The sequence below is a fragment of the Achroia grisella genome, unplaced genomic scaffold (genome assembly GCF_030625045.1).
Source record: "Achroia grisella isolate CSIRO2021 unplaced genomic scaffold, CSIRO_AGI_Agris_v1 utg2671, whole genome shotgun sequence".
In the NCBI taxonomy this organism is placed as follows: domain Eukaryota; kingdom Metazoa; phylum Arthropoda; class Insecta; order Lepidoptera; family Pyralidae; genus Achroia; species Achroia grisella.
The window spans coordinates 570,023-590,186 of NW_026712758.1; the positions used below are offsets into that span (position 1 = coordinate 570,023).

General features: G+C 32.0%; 1 protein-coding gene across 2 annotated transcripts in view; it reads left to right on the top strand.

Moving 5' to 3' along the window:
- Positions 1–17,570, top strand: part of LOC131842963 (homeobox protein B-H1-like) — a 37,791-nt gene extending 20,221 nt beyond the window's left edge. Inside the window, exons 3-4 of one of the 2 annotated variants that reach the window (XM_059191543.1) lie at positions 14,503–14,727; positions 17,008–17,570. In XM_059191543.1, the coding sequence (XP_059047526.1) occupies positions 14,503–14,727; positions 17,008–17,254 (472 nt within the window). In that variant the 3' untranslated portion in view covers positions 17,255–17,570. Of the gene's footprint in view, positions 1–14,502; positions 14,728–15,339; positions 16,201–17,007 lie in introns of those variants that run through there. The other variant, XM_059191542.1, reaches the window with a different exon arrangement.
- The last annotated feature ends 2,594 nt before the right edge of the window (positions 17,571–20,164 follow it).

Sequence of the window (20,164 nt, forward strand, 5' to 3'; positions counted from 1 at the left end):
GCCAGAAATGGATGTTGTTGGGTCTTGATTGTACAAAAGACCTGTTGACTTTAGTTTAGTTTTATAATTTATGAAGTTGTCTTTTAACCTAAAGAAAAGCTTTTGGTAAAGCCAGAAATGAATGTTGTTGGCTCTTGATTGTATTATTGATTGTACAAGAAACCTGTTGAATTTTCTAAACAATACTTGAGCAACAAGTTTGTCTTTAAATTTACTATTAGTGTTATGAATATGAATAAAAGTTTTTGGAAATAAGTTAATATTTGTGTACATACAGAATGTTTGGATATATATATTGAGTCACAACAGTGAGAGTATTTGCCTTTTGATGAGTTATAACTCTCCATACAGTAAATTGCACAAAATGTCATGATTTTATAATTTGAATCTGTATAACATAAGACAATTGTTAGCACAATAATGAAAATGGACTATTGTAATATATTGCAATGTATTGCTATATTGTCCAATCTTGTGTACTGCATAAGCTAATGAACTGAAGATTTGCTGCAAGGATCTGAGCTTAAGTTATCCATTGAGTCTTATTATTTAGTGTCATTTGTAGAATGACAGTACTAAGAAACTATAAAGTGGACAGATTCATTGTTAAATCTGTATTGGAATTGAAATGTGAACCAAGGAGGAAATCATAATTGTTTAAATTCTATATTTGTGAAGTACAGATAAAAAAAAAAAAATAGAATGTATAGAATATATTATTGAATATTAATATAAATAAATGTATATCAGAAGATGATAATAACTGATTTAAAGCATTCATGAGTTAATAATGAACTCATCTTGAAGTTAGCACATGGATTGTGTCAAACAGTGTGGTCTAGAATTGTGAAATTTGGATAATAAACTTTATAATTCAGATATTATGGCAGGAAAATGGAAATAAATGAGTGCATAGCACTCTTTTGTTGTATATAGGTATGGACAGATGGGAGAGAATTAAGTGAATACATGTAAACTGTGATATGGTGAAATAGAGGAGAAAGGAAAAATTGGATACTATTTTTAAATGGTTTATGTAACTTACCTTTTATGTATTTGTATACTACAGGATTATAAAATTTTTATGATTTGACTAATGAAGTTTCTGTATATTAATTAGTTATTATTAAATAGTCTCTGTGGGAGGCAATGTTAAGATATTCAAAGTACATAAGCTTTAAAATTATTATAGAGGAAAATTATGAGACACAGACAGACAAGATTGTTAGGAAAGTAAAGAGATATGGATATTCTAGAAAACTTTGCTGATGACCTTGGTAATGTGGTTATTAATAGGCTGCATAACTTTCCATGCATGGAAATTCGTTCCCATTCTATACAACCGTTATATATTTATGAGAATTCCTGATTGTTGGTGTTTTATGCTATGCCTTTATAAGCATGTGGTTTGTTTTATTTAATATAACTTTGTTACCAAAGAGGATGAGACTGAAGTTAGTCAGTTTTATGAAGATTCATTTTATGAGAGCACTCCTATACTGTGCCACACTTCCAATTATCTACTGTACTGTAGAGGACAGTGCATGGCGATTTCGGTATAGCTATGACAGGAATATATAAGTAAAAAAAAAAAAAGAAGAATAGGAAAAATCCTCAATATCTTGTGAACACAAGTTAATCACTGCAAATGTAACTTAGATTGAAAGTGAGATGTTGGTATCCGTTGGGATGAACAGTGATTCACAAGCACAGTATCAGTATAATTTATAGAAGAAAAAAATATATAAATAGCAATGATTCAAAAGAAGATTGTATCATATGTACAGGTATAAATACATATAGTAATGCCTATTTAACATTTAAAGAGTATTCTGATTGATTGGATTGTATGACGCCATATAATGAAATGAAAAATTTATAAGCCAAGAGACCAGTGATAGCCAAAGAATATATATATAAGAAAATAGCAGAGACGACAGACAAAAGAAAAGTAGGACAGCAGAAAAAAAGATAAGCAGATGACATAAGAAAAAAAAAAAAAGGAAACAGCAGGAAAAGACTAGATGCAAACTTCCATAGAGAGAGAGAGAGAGAGAGACGTGGATAGTCAGTATGGACGAGCTGGTTTATGAATATGGATACTGGCGTAATTTAGGAGATTTTTATATGGTTTCGTGATGGATAATAAACTACTTTATGAATAGCATATATGTAGAATGAAAAATAAATACTGCATGGTCTAAGTTGTTACAGAGAAGTATTTGTTGAGAAAATGTTAGCGAGGTGAGCCATTGTTCTTTAATTATAATGGTATTATAGTGAATACAAATTTAAGAAGCACAGGTAGTTAAAAGAAAAAAAAAAAACAAAGAATATATAAGAAAAGTTACTAGAGGATATAAATGAAAGTTAAGATATAAGAAAGTTAAATATTGTTAAGGATGATTACAGTTTACAGTTATAAATTAATGTTGTAGATGGTTTTGCCAATTTTATTAATTTCTAGTTAACCTTTGTAAATCTTGAGATATTGTATCTATTAAGATTTTAATGGAAACAAAAAAAAAAAAAAAGAGAATAATCGAAGCGTATAATGCTAAATTAACGAGCATGTAAGAATTGTTGGTATACATGTTGACTCAATTGACTTGAATATGAGATTGGATGTGTTTAGGTAGGTGTATTAGATGTATTAGGTATTTAGACCATTGTAACTTTTGACATAATTGTTGAGTTGAAGTAAAATAAAAGTGTTAACTAAGGCTTTTAATAGTGAACTCATCAACATATAAGAATTGATGTTGTCACTTGCATAGCATACGAGAACGGATGTATTAAATAAGTGAGGGTGTTTTAATGTTGAATTGTACAAAATTACAGGTGTAGAGATATTGGAAGTTTATAATAATAACGGTGATGTTGTTTTCAAATATTTGGTTGATATTCATCAGATAAATAAGATTGAATATAAAGCGTTGTCTTTGACGACGACGGAAGTTAAAATTTTTATAAGTAATGATCAACGCAATCAAATGCTGGGCATTTGATTCCATAGATTAGTCTGAGCACCTATATGCACTTGTATGTGTGGCTGAACGCCCTTTGGAGAAATCGGATTGACTATTGTACTAACTAAATAGTTTAAATTGAAATTAATCCTTTCAGAACTGATTTTATGTGTCGGGAATTTAAATACAACTAATGGCTTGATAACATGGTCTGCTAGTAAGCAGAAAGTTACAGCCGAATACGCAGAATATTTTAGAAAATGTGTTGTAATTAATGGGAAATTAGAAGAGGTGCTAATTTATAGAACCCAGACACCGTATACAGACACTTTTGAAATATTATGAATAAAGCGCTCGAGGTGTACAAGATAGTTACACTGCAAGATTGTAGTAAGGTCGATCACAAGGTAAAATTTGATACACCTCGATGGAAAATAGTCGGTAAATATACGCGGTGAAGAGTTGTACATGAACGAATAGATCTGAAAGATTAAGGAATGCTAGTGATACAATGATGAGTTACAATCGATGACAAGCTGAATTGTGAGCAAAATGGCTAATAGAACGGGCGGTTGATATGACAATGAAAAATGATTTGCAATACTTTGATGAAATTATGAGATTAATATAATAATCATATGACTATGAATACGATTTATGGATTTTAAGGTAAATGATGGTAATTTAGATTTGATGATATACTGATGAGATGATTGCGCTGAGATCGCGGCTGATGGTTCCGTATACGTTAGTTCACGGAGAAAATGGGGATCCGCGTGTGCTCAATGCGACGTACAACGAACGACTCGCTTTTTGTTGATGCTACTCAAGATTTGGTAGATAATAATAGGAGTGGGGGTATGTGGTAGTAATATATTGCAAGTTCGTTCAGAAATTAATAGATATATATCAACCAGATATATAATTCGAATTTGGTACATAATTAAATTGAATTAACTTATGATTAAATGTTATAATGTCCTTTAAAGCGTTGGAGAAATAGTAAAATGGAACCAGGAAATCCAGTTCTTAAAGAAATGTAATAGAATAAAAAGTAATAGTAAAATTTGATGGGAGTACATATAACCCATAGTTGAGTTGCAATGTAGAGCACTTGAGGCTGAAGTAAAAATAGCATAGTACCATAAAGAATATGACTAGTTGGAGGCCGTAACTCATTGTGTGCGCAAGCGGTGAATGCCTCATTGAGAAAATGACCAGTTGTTAAATATTTGATGTGTTTCAGTTGGAGACCGTAGTTCCTTGTGGCGGCAAGCGGTGGCTGAGTCTAATGAGAATCTGACCAGTTTGAGGCCGTAGCTCCTTGTGTGGGCAAGCGGTGGCTGAGTCTAATGAGAATTTGACCAGTTTGAGGCCGTAGCTCCTTGTGCGGGCAAGCGGTGGCTGAGTCTAATAAAATCCAGATCTGTTGAGACCGTAGTCATAGTGGGCAAGCGGTGGCATTTTTTTAATGTTTTGTTTTAACAGGTATTTCACTAATTAGCTAGGCAGCCGTGTTTGCAGAGACGCTGACTAGTACCTGGTGTGAAAAATTAAGTGATACAACTTAAGGCGGAAAAATATAACAAAGACTGAAGTCATGATGTTGAAATGTAATGTGTAGTTGTCAGTGGCAACTTTCATATTTTAAGTATGTAAATTATCTCAAACTAAATTTTATATGATTTTAATTTTATTATATTACCCGATGTTAACTGTTATGATAATATCGAATGAGGCCCTTCGATAACGTTGGATGGCCGAAGTGGCTACGAATACCATCGATTAAATATAAAGTGAATAGTAGGCTTACTAAACTCACGTTCGTTTGACGAAAGTTAGTAATTCGTTTTATGGAAATTGCGCAAGGTTTTGCAACGAACTCCCAGAGTCTGTACTCAATTTGCCAGAAAAAGAAATCAAATGTGTCATAAAATATTTTCTTTGTAAAAAAAAGAGGTTTATTATAGAATTGAAGAATTTATAAATGTCATCATTTATAAATCAGTGTTTTTTAGAAAATATCTAACTTGAAATTCATAGCGCTGTCAATGTTGTCTGATTGAACGGAGATTAAGTGCGTAGCGGTTTTTATGTTGATTGCCGCATGCCTAATCCTTGTTGTTAATTAAATATAAGTAAATCAATATTTATTTAAAAGAGCAACACACAGGGTTCTTGTTTGTTCTTCTTGTGATGAATCTGCGTTCCGAATGAGCGATAGATTAAAAAAAACTTGAATACTCAAAAGTGCTTATATTAAGTTTATTTGAATAAAGATTATTTCTATTTCACATTAATCTGGAACATTGGGTTTTGGTTTATGTTAAACTGGTGTTGTAAAGAAAATTGAGATCAGTATCTACAATCATTTATAGTCCCCTAAATGTACAGGGTTCAAAGGGTGCAATAGATTACTTGACCAGTGAGCTGATGGTATTATTAAGTAAATCATAACTGAAATTCAATGAATTATGTTATATTAAAATAATTCTCTGGTAAATCAAGAGTATCGTCGAAGTAAAATAGTAGTAGTAGTATTGAGGGTATTAGAACCACTTGAATAATATTGACCTATTATTTTCTATTGGTTAGGTGAAGGCAGGCAGCGATTTCGTTCTAATTTTATGTCACGAGAATATTACTTTCTCTTTATATTTTTTTTTCTCTATATATGTAGGTAATTAAGTTTTACCTTTTGTAATGTGATATGTTAAATTTATCCGTTAAAATATTCATGATGAGAAATGTCTAGTTCTATTTTGGAGGTATAAAAAAAAAATGCAATGTTCATAAGATCGGAAACTTACATTGTGATGGTGATATGTTACAGTCTGACTCATAGAAGTCAATCACCGCCAAATAATTGTTTGTTACCCTAAAAGGTTGTTCATGTTTTTGGGTTATGTAAATTAATATATGTTATGTTATATTTTGTGCATTTCTGAATGCATGCCGAAACTTAGCTCTGTTAGTTTTTTATACTACTGTTAGTATTGATTTTAGATTGTAAACCTTGGACAGTATACTAAGATAGTCAATGTTATGAAAGTAATGTGTAGGTATCTTTAGTTTATTTAGTTTAGTATTTGTTATATGATCCTGTAGACACTATATCCTTTGATAAGCATGACTACGCTCATAAGTTACCTATGTGTCTGGGCCAGACACTATTGCAGGATGGCCGACTGTTAACTATCGTGTGACGCACCATTAATTAAAAATGGTAAAGTCAATATCATGTAACCTGAAACGGAACGTCAGAGGCCAGAGCCAAAGTAATCTATGTGACATTGACAAGTGAATGACGGATGATTGAACGGAGGCAGCGGGAGTTTTGGAGCGAAAGTGTTGATATTATTATAAAAACAAATAAGAGATAGGTAATTGTGAATATTGTAGGCATTGAGGTGTTTCTCTCCCTGACTAAACGGCATTACGCCTAAGTCGTCAGAATACTAGTGATTTTAAAATGCAGGAGTCGGCGAGTCAAAAGTGATGCTGAGTCAGTGGGACTATCAGCTACTGGCGTTAGTAATATAAATTTTAATCATATACGTACCTACCTTACTGTTTTTAACCAATCACAAAAAAGAAGGAGGTTTTATTTTCGATATTCGTGTCTATCTTTTTAATTTTTGTTTATCGATACCTTGGTCAATTGTTCCAATTCAAAATCTTATTAAGCTGATTGTTTTTGGTTACTTCAACTTAATTTAGCTCGTATTATTAATAATATTTTGTTTAATTTTAATAAGGACATAGTAGAAGTAGTCTGTAGTCATATCAAAATTAACTTTATCATATAAGCCTATAAATTATTTGAAAGTTTTAAGAAGTACAGACATTTCTATAGATTAACGCACTATTAAAAATAATAAAAGACAGTACCTACATTAGAACTGTGTGCAATATCCTATACAATTTAAACTACTACGAAATTCAAAAGTAATCCAATTTTATATTAATTTTCACATAACCCAAACTATACCTGAGTGTACCTGGCGGCTATTTCAAAAACAAACGTTTGTAATTAGGCCTCCATGCCCCGCCCGCTGCCGACCGCGCACTTTGATATAAAAACTACGGTAGCCTAAAAACAAACTACACTAATTTTCTATTGATTTAACATGCTGTAAGGATTTAATAATTGCTTCTATATTTTTATATTAATAACTTATGTGTTATTTTTTAATAAGTAGATATGTTACGAACAGATACCTGAGAGGTATACATATGTACAATACAGATACAGTTTTCAAAAATGAAACAAGACAATTAACAATTATCTTTGTCTCATCTTGTTTATTCTATAATTTTTTTTTTCCTAAATTTACTGTAAATCATAATATAGTATCGTGAAACTATTTTAACTATCTTAATTTGACTAAAACATTACGTAAAATTTAATTTTAAAGTCGTGCTACTATGTTTTTTTTATTCTGCATATAAAATTGTTGTCGCTTCGGCTGCGCAGGCGCCGCACACGGCGACAGCTGGATGTTCTATTCTTTTTCAATCACCGACACTTTTTGCCACACTTTTTTGTTGATTTTCCGTAATTTAGGTTAAACTAATGTTTGGGCTTCGATTTTTCGGTTCGTGAAAGGGTGTGAAATCGGAGTTAATTGAAGGATGTAATAGCTTTTGTGTGCGGTCACTTTCCTCTGTTCTTGTACCGACACGGTCCAAGTAGGCCGCTGTGTGCCTACTAATTTACTCTGTGGGAGCGAACGGCCACGGCACCATCGTTTGTACATTTGTGCCTTGTAATTGTTATTTTAAAATAACACAAAGCAAAAATTCTGATTGAGCCTCTTAACTGAACCAAAATAATTTGTGTTAATTACAGACATAGCATTGTGGGTCATTATAACAAAAATTAATTGGCTACATACATAAATTTTATTACGTAGGTAGGTACCTATTTAATTAGTGATTATTCTCTACAAACAATTTAAATGTCCAGTAATTTGCATTTAATAAAGTTTTATGAATAGTAATTTGTAAAATACCTATTGTAACTAGGCAGGGGTGTAAGAAACTCGTATAAATTGCGGAAACAACTGGTTGCTGTCAAGGTTTATTACCAATTCTGCGACGAACAATTACAGTTATTATATTTTTTGTATATATGAACAGTTGATGTAGGTATATTTATTCGGTAAAATTTAATATCATATTAAACAATAGAAACGGTTGTGGTTAATTTATATTGAGTTGTTTACTGTAATAAATCCGCCGGTGGCCATGTTGTTACAAAAGTTATTACTTTAATAGGTATATATTTAATTATGGACACAAGTAAAATCAGGAGTAGTACCCATTAGCCCGATTCACTCTCTGATTTTATAAGTGTGTGCAAGCAGTTTTAGGCAAAGTTACTATACTATAGTCTTAATATAAATAATAAATTTAAATACAATATTATCTAAAGAGAACTCTACCTTACTCTATCTATGTATATATTTTTGATTGGCTAAAAATAAAATAGTTATATATTTTCATAATTTCAGTCCGTGTTTCTGTGTATTGTAATGTAGAAAACGTAAAAATGAACCTGGTCTAAGTATTGTGTATATATCAAATATATTGGCTCATTATCTCATAGTTACCTACCAGGATAAAATGGGTCCAGCATGCAAGTCACGGGCGCGCCGGCGCCGCTCCCGCCGCGCCGTCCAAACCTGACCACTCATTATCCAGGCTTCCGCCGCCACTTTTGACACTATTACTTTTAATAATTGAGCGTCATAGATGAGTATCGGAACCTGGAGAAGGTGATTTTTAGTAATATGGACTGCTGACCTCATTGCTAGCAATACCATATCATGTTGACCTCCACGCGATTCTCCCTGGAAACCATCTTGATAAACGATGGGCTAACTGACTTGCATCATGTTCATATTATCATCCTCCCCTCGTGCTCCGCCAGCGTATACTATTAGCGCGGGTGCACCATTCCATATTCATATTTGAGAAAACACCTACTCACTACCCCGCATTAGACTCTGACGAACAGTGTAATGATAAACGTTTTCTAATAAGAATCCATTTAGTCCGTGGTTTATGTATTTTTGGTGGTAATCTGAGGTCTATCATTATTTTTGTTTGTTAAATTATATTTCTGATTCTTCAAAAGAATTTTTAAAGGAAGAATCAGAAAGGAGAAATAAAGAACTTGAAAGGGGGAAATGATTGTATGAAATAATTCATTTGATATAAATACGTAAAAACATTTATTTTGGAAATACATACATAATACATGGTAAGTATACACCCAAACCGATACAAACAATCTCACTCATGAATACAAAGGTTTGTATCGTGCAAGAAATCAAACTTACGACCATTGGAATTAAGCCGGTGTGCTAAACCGCTAGATCACCGAGGTCGTCAAAGATAGAAATATTAGTATAGACAAAGTCACAACTTTATTCAATGAAATAAAAGTGCTCTACATTCGATTAAATAATGAAATAACATTCAAAATTACGCTTTCTTTCCGTTATTGATTGATATCTTTCTATTTTTGTAATGTGTTATTTTGAATAAGCAATCATGTGTATACGTGAATTTGATGCACGACGGCTATACTATTATTGAAATTGCTTTCTATAGCGGTTCATATTATTAATTAATAATTAGCATTGTTCATTGCTCTTAGTGAATATAAAATGATAAATAGCAGCCACTATAAGAATTACAATAGATGTTATTATATCTAGATTAATTTAATATATTTATTTGTAACAGTAAACAATAGTATTAAAATAAAGTATCAAACTTTAATGGTTTATCCTAGATTAATACTTAATTTTTTTTTTATATGGCTATAAGTTTTAAAATTCATTGATTTTTTATGACTTTGCTCTCAATCATTAAACAATTCACCTTCTAATGAATGGAATTATGCATTTTCTGAACGTCTGTTTGAAATTGAGTAATAAATTTGTAATAGGCCTGCAGAAGCAGCCGTTTATCAACGTTTACTTCGCGGCGCCGAGTAATCCACAGCGATTACCTAATGACGCAGTCTGTAATAATTATTGAATGATACACAGCCCAATGACCTATAAGCACCTAACTATTATTTATAGTCACTTGGATTTGCCCGATCCATTGTTTGTTTCCACTATAGATATAAATAAAGGTAGACTACAGAATACCTACATTAATGTATATGTAAACTACAAATAACCTACCATGTTAAGCAATCAGTATTGTGACAAGTTTATTTGGGGAATTCCTATTATGTGCTTTATTGTCCTATTCGGCCTTCGTGCCGAAGAAAAGAAGTAGATACATCTCATATACTTATGTCTTTAGTCCGTCACCACAAACACAAGAAATACCTACATAATTTTTTTATTAAAAAAATACATAAATATTCAAATTCTATATCAGTCCTCATTATGAATGATGACTTGCAAACTAAAACTATTAAGGTTTGTTGCAAATAATCCACAAGGACTAAACGGTTTAGAGTTGGGTATAAATTTGTATCATTTACCTAAACGGTGTGCGTCTTCTGCTTTTGAGTTTTGTGATTGTGGTTTGTACACACTACACGAATATTAGATTACAAATATTCACATACATTTTTTTATTTATTTTCATATTAAAATAAACCGATTTTAATCTCTAATATGTAAAATATAATGTTTTCAATGTAATAAAGTATTACATTGAAAACATATGTTTGCGTATATAGAAGAAATGTCTCAGTAAATACTCACATAGATGGGTACCTACTAGTCTTTCAACATTTCTATAAAACTATAGAATCGCTGTAGTTGCTAGTAGTTAATTTTGCTAAAAGCAACGTCCATAGTTTAATATATAAATTACTTATGGTATAATTATTCCATTTTTCTCTTTCTTTCAAAAGAAGGACTTTTAACAATAATTAGTAGATATAATAAATAGTAGTAATTTTATTCATGTTTGTGACTTTCAGAACTGACAGGTATAAAAAGTAACAAATGTTCTTCTCCGTGCTAACTGCTATGTTTAAATGCCAAATTTCATAATCACGGTGTAAAATCGTATTAAAATCTCTATATCAAATCATAATTAAAATAATTCTGTGATTAGTAAACTTTTTAGTACAATTCGATAGGTAGCATATCATTAAGGTATAAAAAAGAAATTTCATCAATATTTTGTATGTCACTTTAGGTACTACCTTGATTTAAACTACAATATATAAGTAGGTATTAGGGGAACACTTTGATGACATTTGATATGCGATATTAATAATTACACATGTATATCAAAATTCGATACGTGTGTCGCCGCATTGTAATGACACGGCGCGGATTCTGTGGGTAGCTACCAAGAAATCCTCTAATCGCTTAGTTGAACGCAGACCCGGCCAAATTACACGTTCAGGGACATGAGCATCGAACCAAGGACACTTAGGTCGCCAGGTTTATCATTTAAACACTAATCATTATACCACAATGCCATTTCAGCTTTAGCCGGATTTTAATAATCGGATTGGTTTATTCGGAGTTTGTAATTTGAACGTTTTATATTCAAATCGTGATGGTAGATAATGACTATGGCCATTAATTTAGTATGAGTATTATGTTTATTAACTATATGCCCTGCCTAGAAAATAGGCAGTTTTAAATCTGCTTAATAAGGCATGGTAATATTTAGTCTTATACATATAGTTGAAGTCACGTCAGAAATTATTATCAGTAAATTTGTACAAATTACTTAAAGTTGAAAAGTGAATCTATATGAACCCTTTCATCCATCCAGGATTAATTCACAAGCCATACAAAACAGTCGAAAATACCTATCATTCCAAACTAAGTGCTTTAATAGTAATTAGACACAAGTGAGCCTATATGTACAGGTACTTGCAATTAGTTATATAAAATATCAAAATTGAATCTCAATTCGGTGTTCGGTGTTACTTATTACATTATATTTCATAAAAAAATCACCTCTTTTAAATGAATTGAAAATATTGTTAACATTGTTTAACATATTTGAATAATGTGACATAATAAATTGTGCGTTTTATTTATTATTAACATATTTATATCTATTATTACATATAAGAGGGATATGTAACATAGGTATTACATACACCCTTCAGAACAATAAAAGCTTTCCGACTTCAAACAATTCCCATAAGAACACTCGTACAAACATGTTCTGAAACTTTCTAAGCAGCGTATAAATAACGTTCGAATAAAGCTCAAATTGGACCGATTGTTTACGAAGCGAAACGGCCCAAGTGCCGACTCGAGCACAAACAGTTCGGATCGATGAAAGTGCTCTTTGTTTGCCGGATATACAAGCTGAATTCGCATCACGTCGTCCAAAAACCCAAATCGAGATAAACAACCTCCCCTTCGGAGAGGTCGTAAGCGGGAACGTTTTACCGGACGATTTTGGTCTTTAGCTTGAACGGTTAAGGTGCGTTTTTGGACGGACTTTCACAAACAACAATTGAATCAGTTCACGCAGCATCAAATCACTAAACCACTGGGCGGAGCGTATCAGACTCCACTGGGGGACGTAAGACAGAGACAGTAAAAACTCGCTTCGACAACACTCGACAAAAGGTAGAAAGAGAGAAACATACTATCTGTTGAGAGATCTTGAGATAGTGGTCCAAATGTAAGTGCTCTCCGAGAGCTTTTTGTTCGTAGCCGCGGTGGCAATAAAAAGAATAGTGTCACTGAGCAGATTGCCTCTCATTCAACACTTGACAATTAAATAAGAGCTCTTCAATGACGTTCGTTAAGAATAACCCGTCATAATATGTGATTAATGTGAGCACGGCTGCTTTCTGTCTATCAGCTACTAGCTACTGGCAACTTAATAGGATCACTATTTAAATTAAACACCACTTTGTGAGTATTTCAGCTTTTAGTTATCAATTTAAACGAGCAAAACCTACATCTGTGTATAACAGTAATTATATATACCTAAGCATCTGCAGAAGAATGGACATCAATAGGCAATAGACTAAAAACGTTTTATTGCTTTGACAAATAATAAATAAGATCACATTAATCATTTTATAGAAGAGGAGAAACGAAACATCCTAACTCCCCCTCATTTACATTTAATAAAATTAAATGATCCATTTATAGAAATTAATTAACGAGGTAGTCACTGAACCGTCTGCTAACAACCACAACCCCAACCGCGGTGGCGCGCCAACAATGGGATCTTACTAATAATAATATAATGACAATGCGCAATGCACTAATAGCACCCTTCGAATTAATAAAAAGCTCACTTGATGACAATAACACAACTACTTGTAATATAAGTAATCGCAGACTCGGAAACTTAATTAAATTTTACAAATAGGGGAGTCTATAGTTATATTTTATTATAAAGAAAAATAATAATAGTGCAAAAATATTATAATTTAAGAATTTTTAAATTTATATCGATCGTTATGACATAGGCCAATCTTTTTCTACCTACAAATCAGATCTTTTGACAGAGATGATTATTTTTTTAATAAAATCTTCATCTGAACTTCATCTGAATTATTTATGTTGAAATAATCTAAAGTGAAAAGCTATGCTCAAAAGTACTATAAAAATCGATTGATAAGCCCAAGTAAGCGATGAATTAATGTGGAAATGGACTGTGATGTGATGCACTCGAAGAAGCAAAAGTACTACATTATCTCATGATATGAATGCAACGATTTTAAAATAATCTCAAAATCCTTATAACTTTTTTTGAACGATAGGTAAATATTATACGTCTTGATAACGATCTTAGTGATAGTATTAATTAAATACCTACTGCAGAAAATTTGAAATATATAAAATACAAATAAAATCTTGTTGTAAGAATATCTAACTAAGTACAACATATATTCTGAAATAATATCGATAAAAGTCTCATTATATTTGAAAAATTGTGCATGGTAGATGTCGTCAATCTTTGTAATCTCGAAACTTTCTTCAATAATGTTACTTTGTAATAAGCAGATAGGAGAGGTTGAAAAAATCATTGCCGTCCTCAGAGCAATATCAAGTAATTTATACGAGTTCACCCTTTTACAAGCGAATCAAATAAATCAAATTAAAGCATCCGACCACGCACCAATGAACACACTAGTGCCCAAGACGTTTTGTCAAATTTATTATTTTATTTATATATTTTTTATTACTCATTTCATTGCGATGTCTTCATTGTACTTTCGAGTGGTCTGTGACAAATTTGATGACGATTGGGGTCACAAACGTTAGTAGGGTTAGTGATCTATGGTTAGGGGGGTCCGTAAATGATAGTTTAGAAAATTTTAGAGTCGATTTAAGTTTCTAATGTGACATAAATCGTTTTTGTGTAATTTCTTGTGGGATTCGCATAACGGTCGGTATCCAGTTATTTGTGTTTTAATGGTCCGTGAAGACTTTATGTGGCATAATATCATTGTGGTTTTTTCATAATATAAAAAAATAGATATTATTTGTAAGCACAGCAAATTCTGTTACTAATATTTTATATGTATACATGGAATATTGTAATTTTTGCACAGGACGAAATGGAAACGACAAACAGCAGTTGGTTTGGAACTACTCGCGGAAGCTGGTAACTACGCTGCGTTCCAGCGTCTATACGGAGGATACTGGGCCGGGGTACCAGCGTACCCGGCCCAGCCGGCTCCAGCTGCCGCAGACCTGTACTACAGGCAAGCTGCGGCCACAGCCGCCGCGGCTGCCTCTGCCACTGCTAACACTTTGCAGAAACCGTTGCCATATCGGTGAGTTTCATCTCATATAATTAAATTATAACAAGCCGATGAGACTTTATGTACTGAATGTACAGTACATTAGAGATATTTAAAACAAACTAATATATAAGTCTTAATGATTACACTACTAAAATGTAGGCTCCATTTTATATCTTATTCCATCCTTAGCAAGGACGGATCGCTAGTTACAGAAATAATACCTATAGGAATGTACATAATGAAATATATTTTTCTGACCTTTAGAATAAATAGATACGAATACATTCAGATCTAATCTATAAATATGAACGTTATTATGAATATACCTGCACATCTATATAATTGTACCTTATTATATGTCATAAGTAGTATTATCTATATATATTTTTTTATTTCATAATGCAAATAGTGCAAGTAGCATTCAGGTAGGTTAATTTCCAAATTTCCTATTCATCTATTTCAATTTTTAGCTTTATTCATTCGAAATGATGATATTAAATTAATTGTCAATGTTGTGGTTGACGTTAACTTAAATAATATAAGAGGACTAAATTTGGCTGAGCATAGGGTCAGTATAATAGTAAGTAACTATGGGAAAAGATAAAAAATGAATTGATTTTTATTGTACTATTTAACAAACAGGTTATATCCGGGAGCACCATTAGCTGGCGTTCCACCTCTCGGGCTAGGACTACCTGGCCCTTCGGCGCATCTGGGCTCCTTAGGCGCACCAGCTCTTGGGGCTCTAGGGTATTATGCCCAAGCCCGACGCACACCGTCCCCAGATTTGGACCCAGGCAGTCCTGCACCACCACCGCGCTCACCTAGAGAACCTTCAATCGAAAGACGTTCCGACGAGGATGATGACGATGAACCTATACACGTTTAATTGTGAAGAGTGTAAGAATAGACTTAACATGGAATCTTAACAGTATACATAGTCAGTGGAGAATTTCAAAGTGATTTGTGACGGTACAAAATGAACAATTAATGTCATTGCATGAACTTTTATCAAGACGTGTGGATAAGGACACAAAAGTGGAACAATCGCACTAATTTCGCTTATAATCCTACCTAAATATTAAGAAGCCATCGCGTTCTGGTGATTCTTGGTTGCCTTCGCTTGTTGGTTATGGTTTCTACCCAATAACAGTATTAAATTGATGAACTTTGATACTGTAGTGTGTTATTTTAGAAATCAGACTTTTGACCAACAGCACCTATCGACATATTTGTGAGTTACGGGCAGCTCGTCCGAAATATGTGATATTATAAGCCCATATATATTAAGGACATAATGTATAAATTGATGTTGTATAATTAATAATATAGTTATAGAATACACGTGCTTTGTAAGTCAATAGATCTGATAGAGTGGAAATAAATGCATTCCCACATTTATATTAACTATAATATACCTAAGAGCCGCGTGTGAGGAACTATTTCAAGTTTCTGGTTGAATTACTATTGGAGTCCACACCACCTTGAATGTGTATTTATTAATCAAGAACACTAGTAACACCAATAACTTTGTTGTCAGCGGTGTATGAGGCTGAATAAAATTATGGCAATTAGTTTTTCATGATTAGACCTACATGGATAGCATCATTGGATTTACATTTAATTTTTAGAATTTATTACTATCATTTTAAATTATTTCTCTATGTACTGTACAAAGGGCCTAAATAATCAGATTCATGCTATGCATATCTAATCCTAAACTATATACAGTTATGATAACGTTTAAGCCATTTGTTTTTATTAACTTGTAAATAAAAGTAATTTATATGGGGTCTAAATTTTACTCAGTCACGTTCAGGTAATTAATATTTTCAATTATTTTCATAAACAGTGCAATAATTATTAATAGGACAAAATTAGAAATTTAACCAGAAATATAGGAAGAAAAATCTTTAACTTGTACTTATATCATTATGGTGTCGGCGAAATAATTTTATCGATACAAAATTTCACGAGTCTAACTCGAATGATTTTCATAATTATATTTGTACTCAATCTTATTCTACTAATAATACAGTTACATCAACCGATTTACTTGCTGGTAGCAGGTGTATCTTGTAATAGACGAAGAAACACCTCTAGAAAATATTTAGATTAATTGAACGCAGTTATGTGTTCATATGCAACAGTATTTAATTTTTTAATGATCTTAGGTAGACTTGATACGTATTTAAAAAAAAATAAAGCGTTACTCAAGAAGGTTCCTATCTGATTTTATTTACTATATACCTACCCTCATTACACAATAACGTAAGTGAATAGATTTAATATATATATCTTCAATTTCAGCTGGACACTATGTAAATCGCAACACACGAGACGATTTAGAAAGCGATCCAGGACATACACCACTTCTTCAATATTGCCCCTAATATCAGTGTCACATGTACACATATACAGATCCTACGTGAGCTCGACACCTACCAATTCTATTAAATTTACATCCATGATTTTAATCCATATTTATATTATTGTGTATTGTACTGGCTACTTTAATCAAAATACATACAAAATTACGACGCTACATATTATTTAGTGGTTACAGAGGTACATTCTACATATAAACCTTACTAAATTACATAATAAAGCGTATTGTGTATAATGAGGGAAATATATTAATGTACATACCAATAATAGACCAAAAGTATTCAAATTTAAACATGGGTACATGTTTAAATTTTAATATTTTTATTACACAATATGGGTACAAACAAAATTCAGAAAATTGTTTATTAAATAAAAAAACTATTACAGAACATTAATTCAGCCTTTTACTATATTTTTCATCATCGAATTTCAAGTCTTAAAATAATAATTCATAAACAAATTTATTTAAACTGTTATTATGAAACCTGGTATAAATTTTTGAACGTATTGTAATAAACATTTATAGTTTAAAAATGTAAAAAAATCAATGACGTCATATACAATCAGAACTTGTTGAATATAGATAGATAACTATCAATAATGAATACGAAATTTATGATCATTGTCAACGACAATATTAAACGACATTTTTACATTATGTGCGTAGAAAGAGTTGATACTTAATTATTGTCCCTACGCATTTAGTTTAAATGTATCTAGTATCATAAATACATAAAGCACGACATATTTTACGCAGATTTTATATTTATCAATAAAATACGTACATCAGTGTCTTTGACTGTGGACTTGAATGAGTTATCAAAGTGAATTGCCGCGATTGTAACTCGAATTACAACACAATTGTAACAATAAAAATGAGATTACACAGTGCAGTGTCTCCTCTGTACTAGTATTGTCGTCTGCTTATGGCAAGAGACCATCTACCATACACCACTCGTGATTATAAATACTTTTGTACTAAGATCCAATGACTCTAAGACATGTAATGTTCGGAAATCACAATAATATCCAAATGAGAAAGTACTGATATTTATATATATTTTTTTAAGAGAGATATAGCTCAATGTTCATTTTTGTATACTTCGTGTTATTATTGAAATGTTGGTATGTTCTAATTTGGGGCTATTAACAGAAACATTAATCGGCACTAGTGTTACTTAAAAATATTTTTGTGTTATTGAAAATATGTTGCTGTTGTCATTTGATGTTCTCGTTGACAGTGATCGGACTTGTAATCTTAGATTTAAAAAAAGGGAATATACAGTAGGTCTAAGTGCAACTATGAAAGGAAATTATTTATTCCAATAATGTTGTATACTACCAAAAGACAGTTATAATCGCAGTTCTATAACAGACTTATCTTAACGAACTTAAGTGAAACAAATGCATAATACTGAATTTAGTAGAACCACGTATTAACTCACACTTTAAGCCTGAACTGTACCTTCCCTTTTTTGTTACAATCTAAGCTTGTAATATAGTATTATAATTCGAATATTATGTCGAATTAATCGACGACACATTGTGCAAAGAATTGTATATTAATTATTATTCATATAATGTGTAGGTATCTATTGCTAGTATAAAATACAGAATTTGAAGTATTAAATGTATGTAAAGTACCTAAAGCTATAATAGTTACATAGCGACGATGTACTTAAGCAAACCGGAATGTGGCATTTTATGTCCATTAGATTTTGTGGTGTTTTTTAATTAAAATGTTGTCAATTAAAATTGCTTTTATTTTTTAATATTTTACATCAATAAATCGATTGAAACCCAATAAAAATATTTAATGTTCAAAAATAATAATTAGTCTTGCAAGTTTCGAATTTTCAAACATAACAATTTTCTAATATCAAGACACAGAAGATGATTTAAGAAACGCTGTTAATATTTTTGGCGCCTAGTACCGTCAATTTGTTTGATATTCCAGTGGTATAAAAAAAATACATACCTAAGGATGTAATATATTGCTGTCAAGAAGATCTGTTTCATTATGTTTCCTCCTATAACCAGTATTCCTAAAACGTTTAACGTTTAAGTGTGCATTGAAGTACCAATATCTATAATAAATTAATTTATTGTGCAACTTCCCATATCATTAATCTGAGCCATTAGATTATTTATCCGACATTGTACCAGCCATCAATCATTCGACATAACATAACAGGTGCTATCGAATAACTAATGCTTATAGTAAGTATATTATCGAAGTGATGAAAAGCAGGATCAAACTACACTAAAATCGGGAGCAATATTGGAGAACATGAAATAGTAGTAGTGAAATAGGCCCAGATTGCGAATGGTCCAGGGCGCACCTCACTATTACTACTCCGTTGTAGCCCTTGATTTTACTGTTGTGTGTAAATCTATTCAGCATAGATAAATGTATACATACATAGGTATATTAATTCATATAATTAAACGTCTTCCTTCCTAATTCCTATCTACAGACATGGATTTCAAGGTTCTCCCAACGTTTATACATTATTAATGCGAAATCAACACACCGTCCGCTCTTGATAGCGATGTTAAGTGATTAGTGCAACTCATAAACAATTGCACATCTTTGAATAAAAATGCATTTAGTATATCCGTTGCAAGTCTGCAACAGTAACGACCGCACGGCCGCGCGACGGTAGCATGCGGCCACTTAACTCCGGTTTGTCACGCACAGTTCTGACTCTTTATACATTGAGATATTATGTACCACTACCATAGGAGGCGTCTGCCGCACAGTAACATTTCTATATCGATACATGTTTAAACAAAGGTATAAATGACTTCACATATTGAAACATATTGTGTCTAATGTAGGAATACATACCAATACTCCGTTTCGTCTCCAAGTTGTCGTAAAAACTGACAGGTAGCGTTAGGAAAATGAAGTACGTCACGCTGTCGCAAGAGAAGAAAAGCTTAAAATAGAACCTCATACTAAAGATGCTTAGCTAACGCGGTAATGGTAATAAATAGACGACAAATATAATGTCTATCTGAGGCACGGAAAAATAATTTTTACATTATAAAATCTAAGAACAAAGTTTAATAAAAC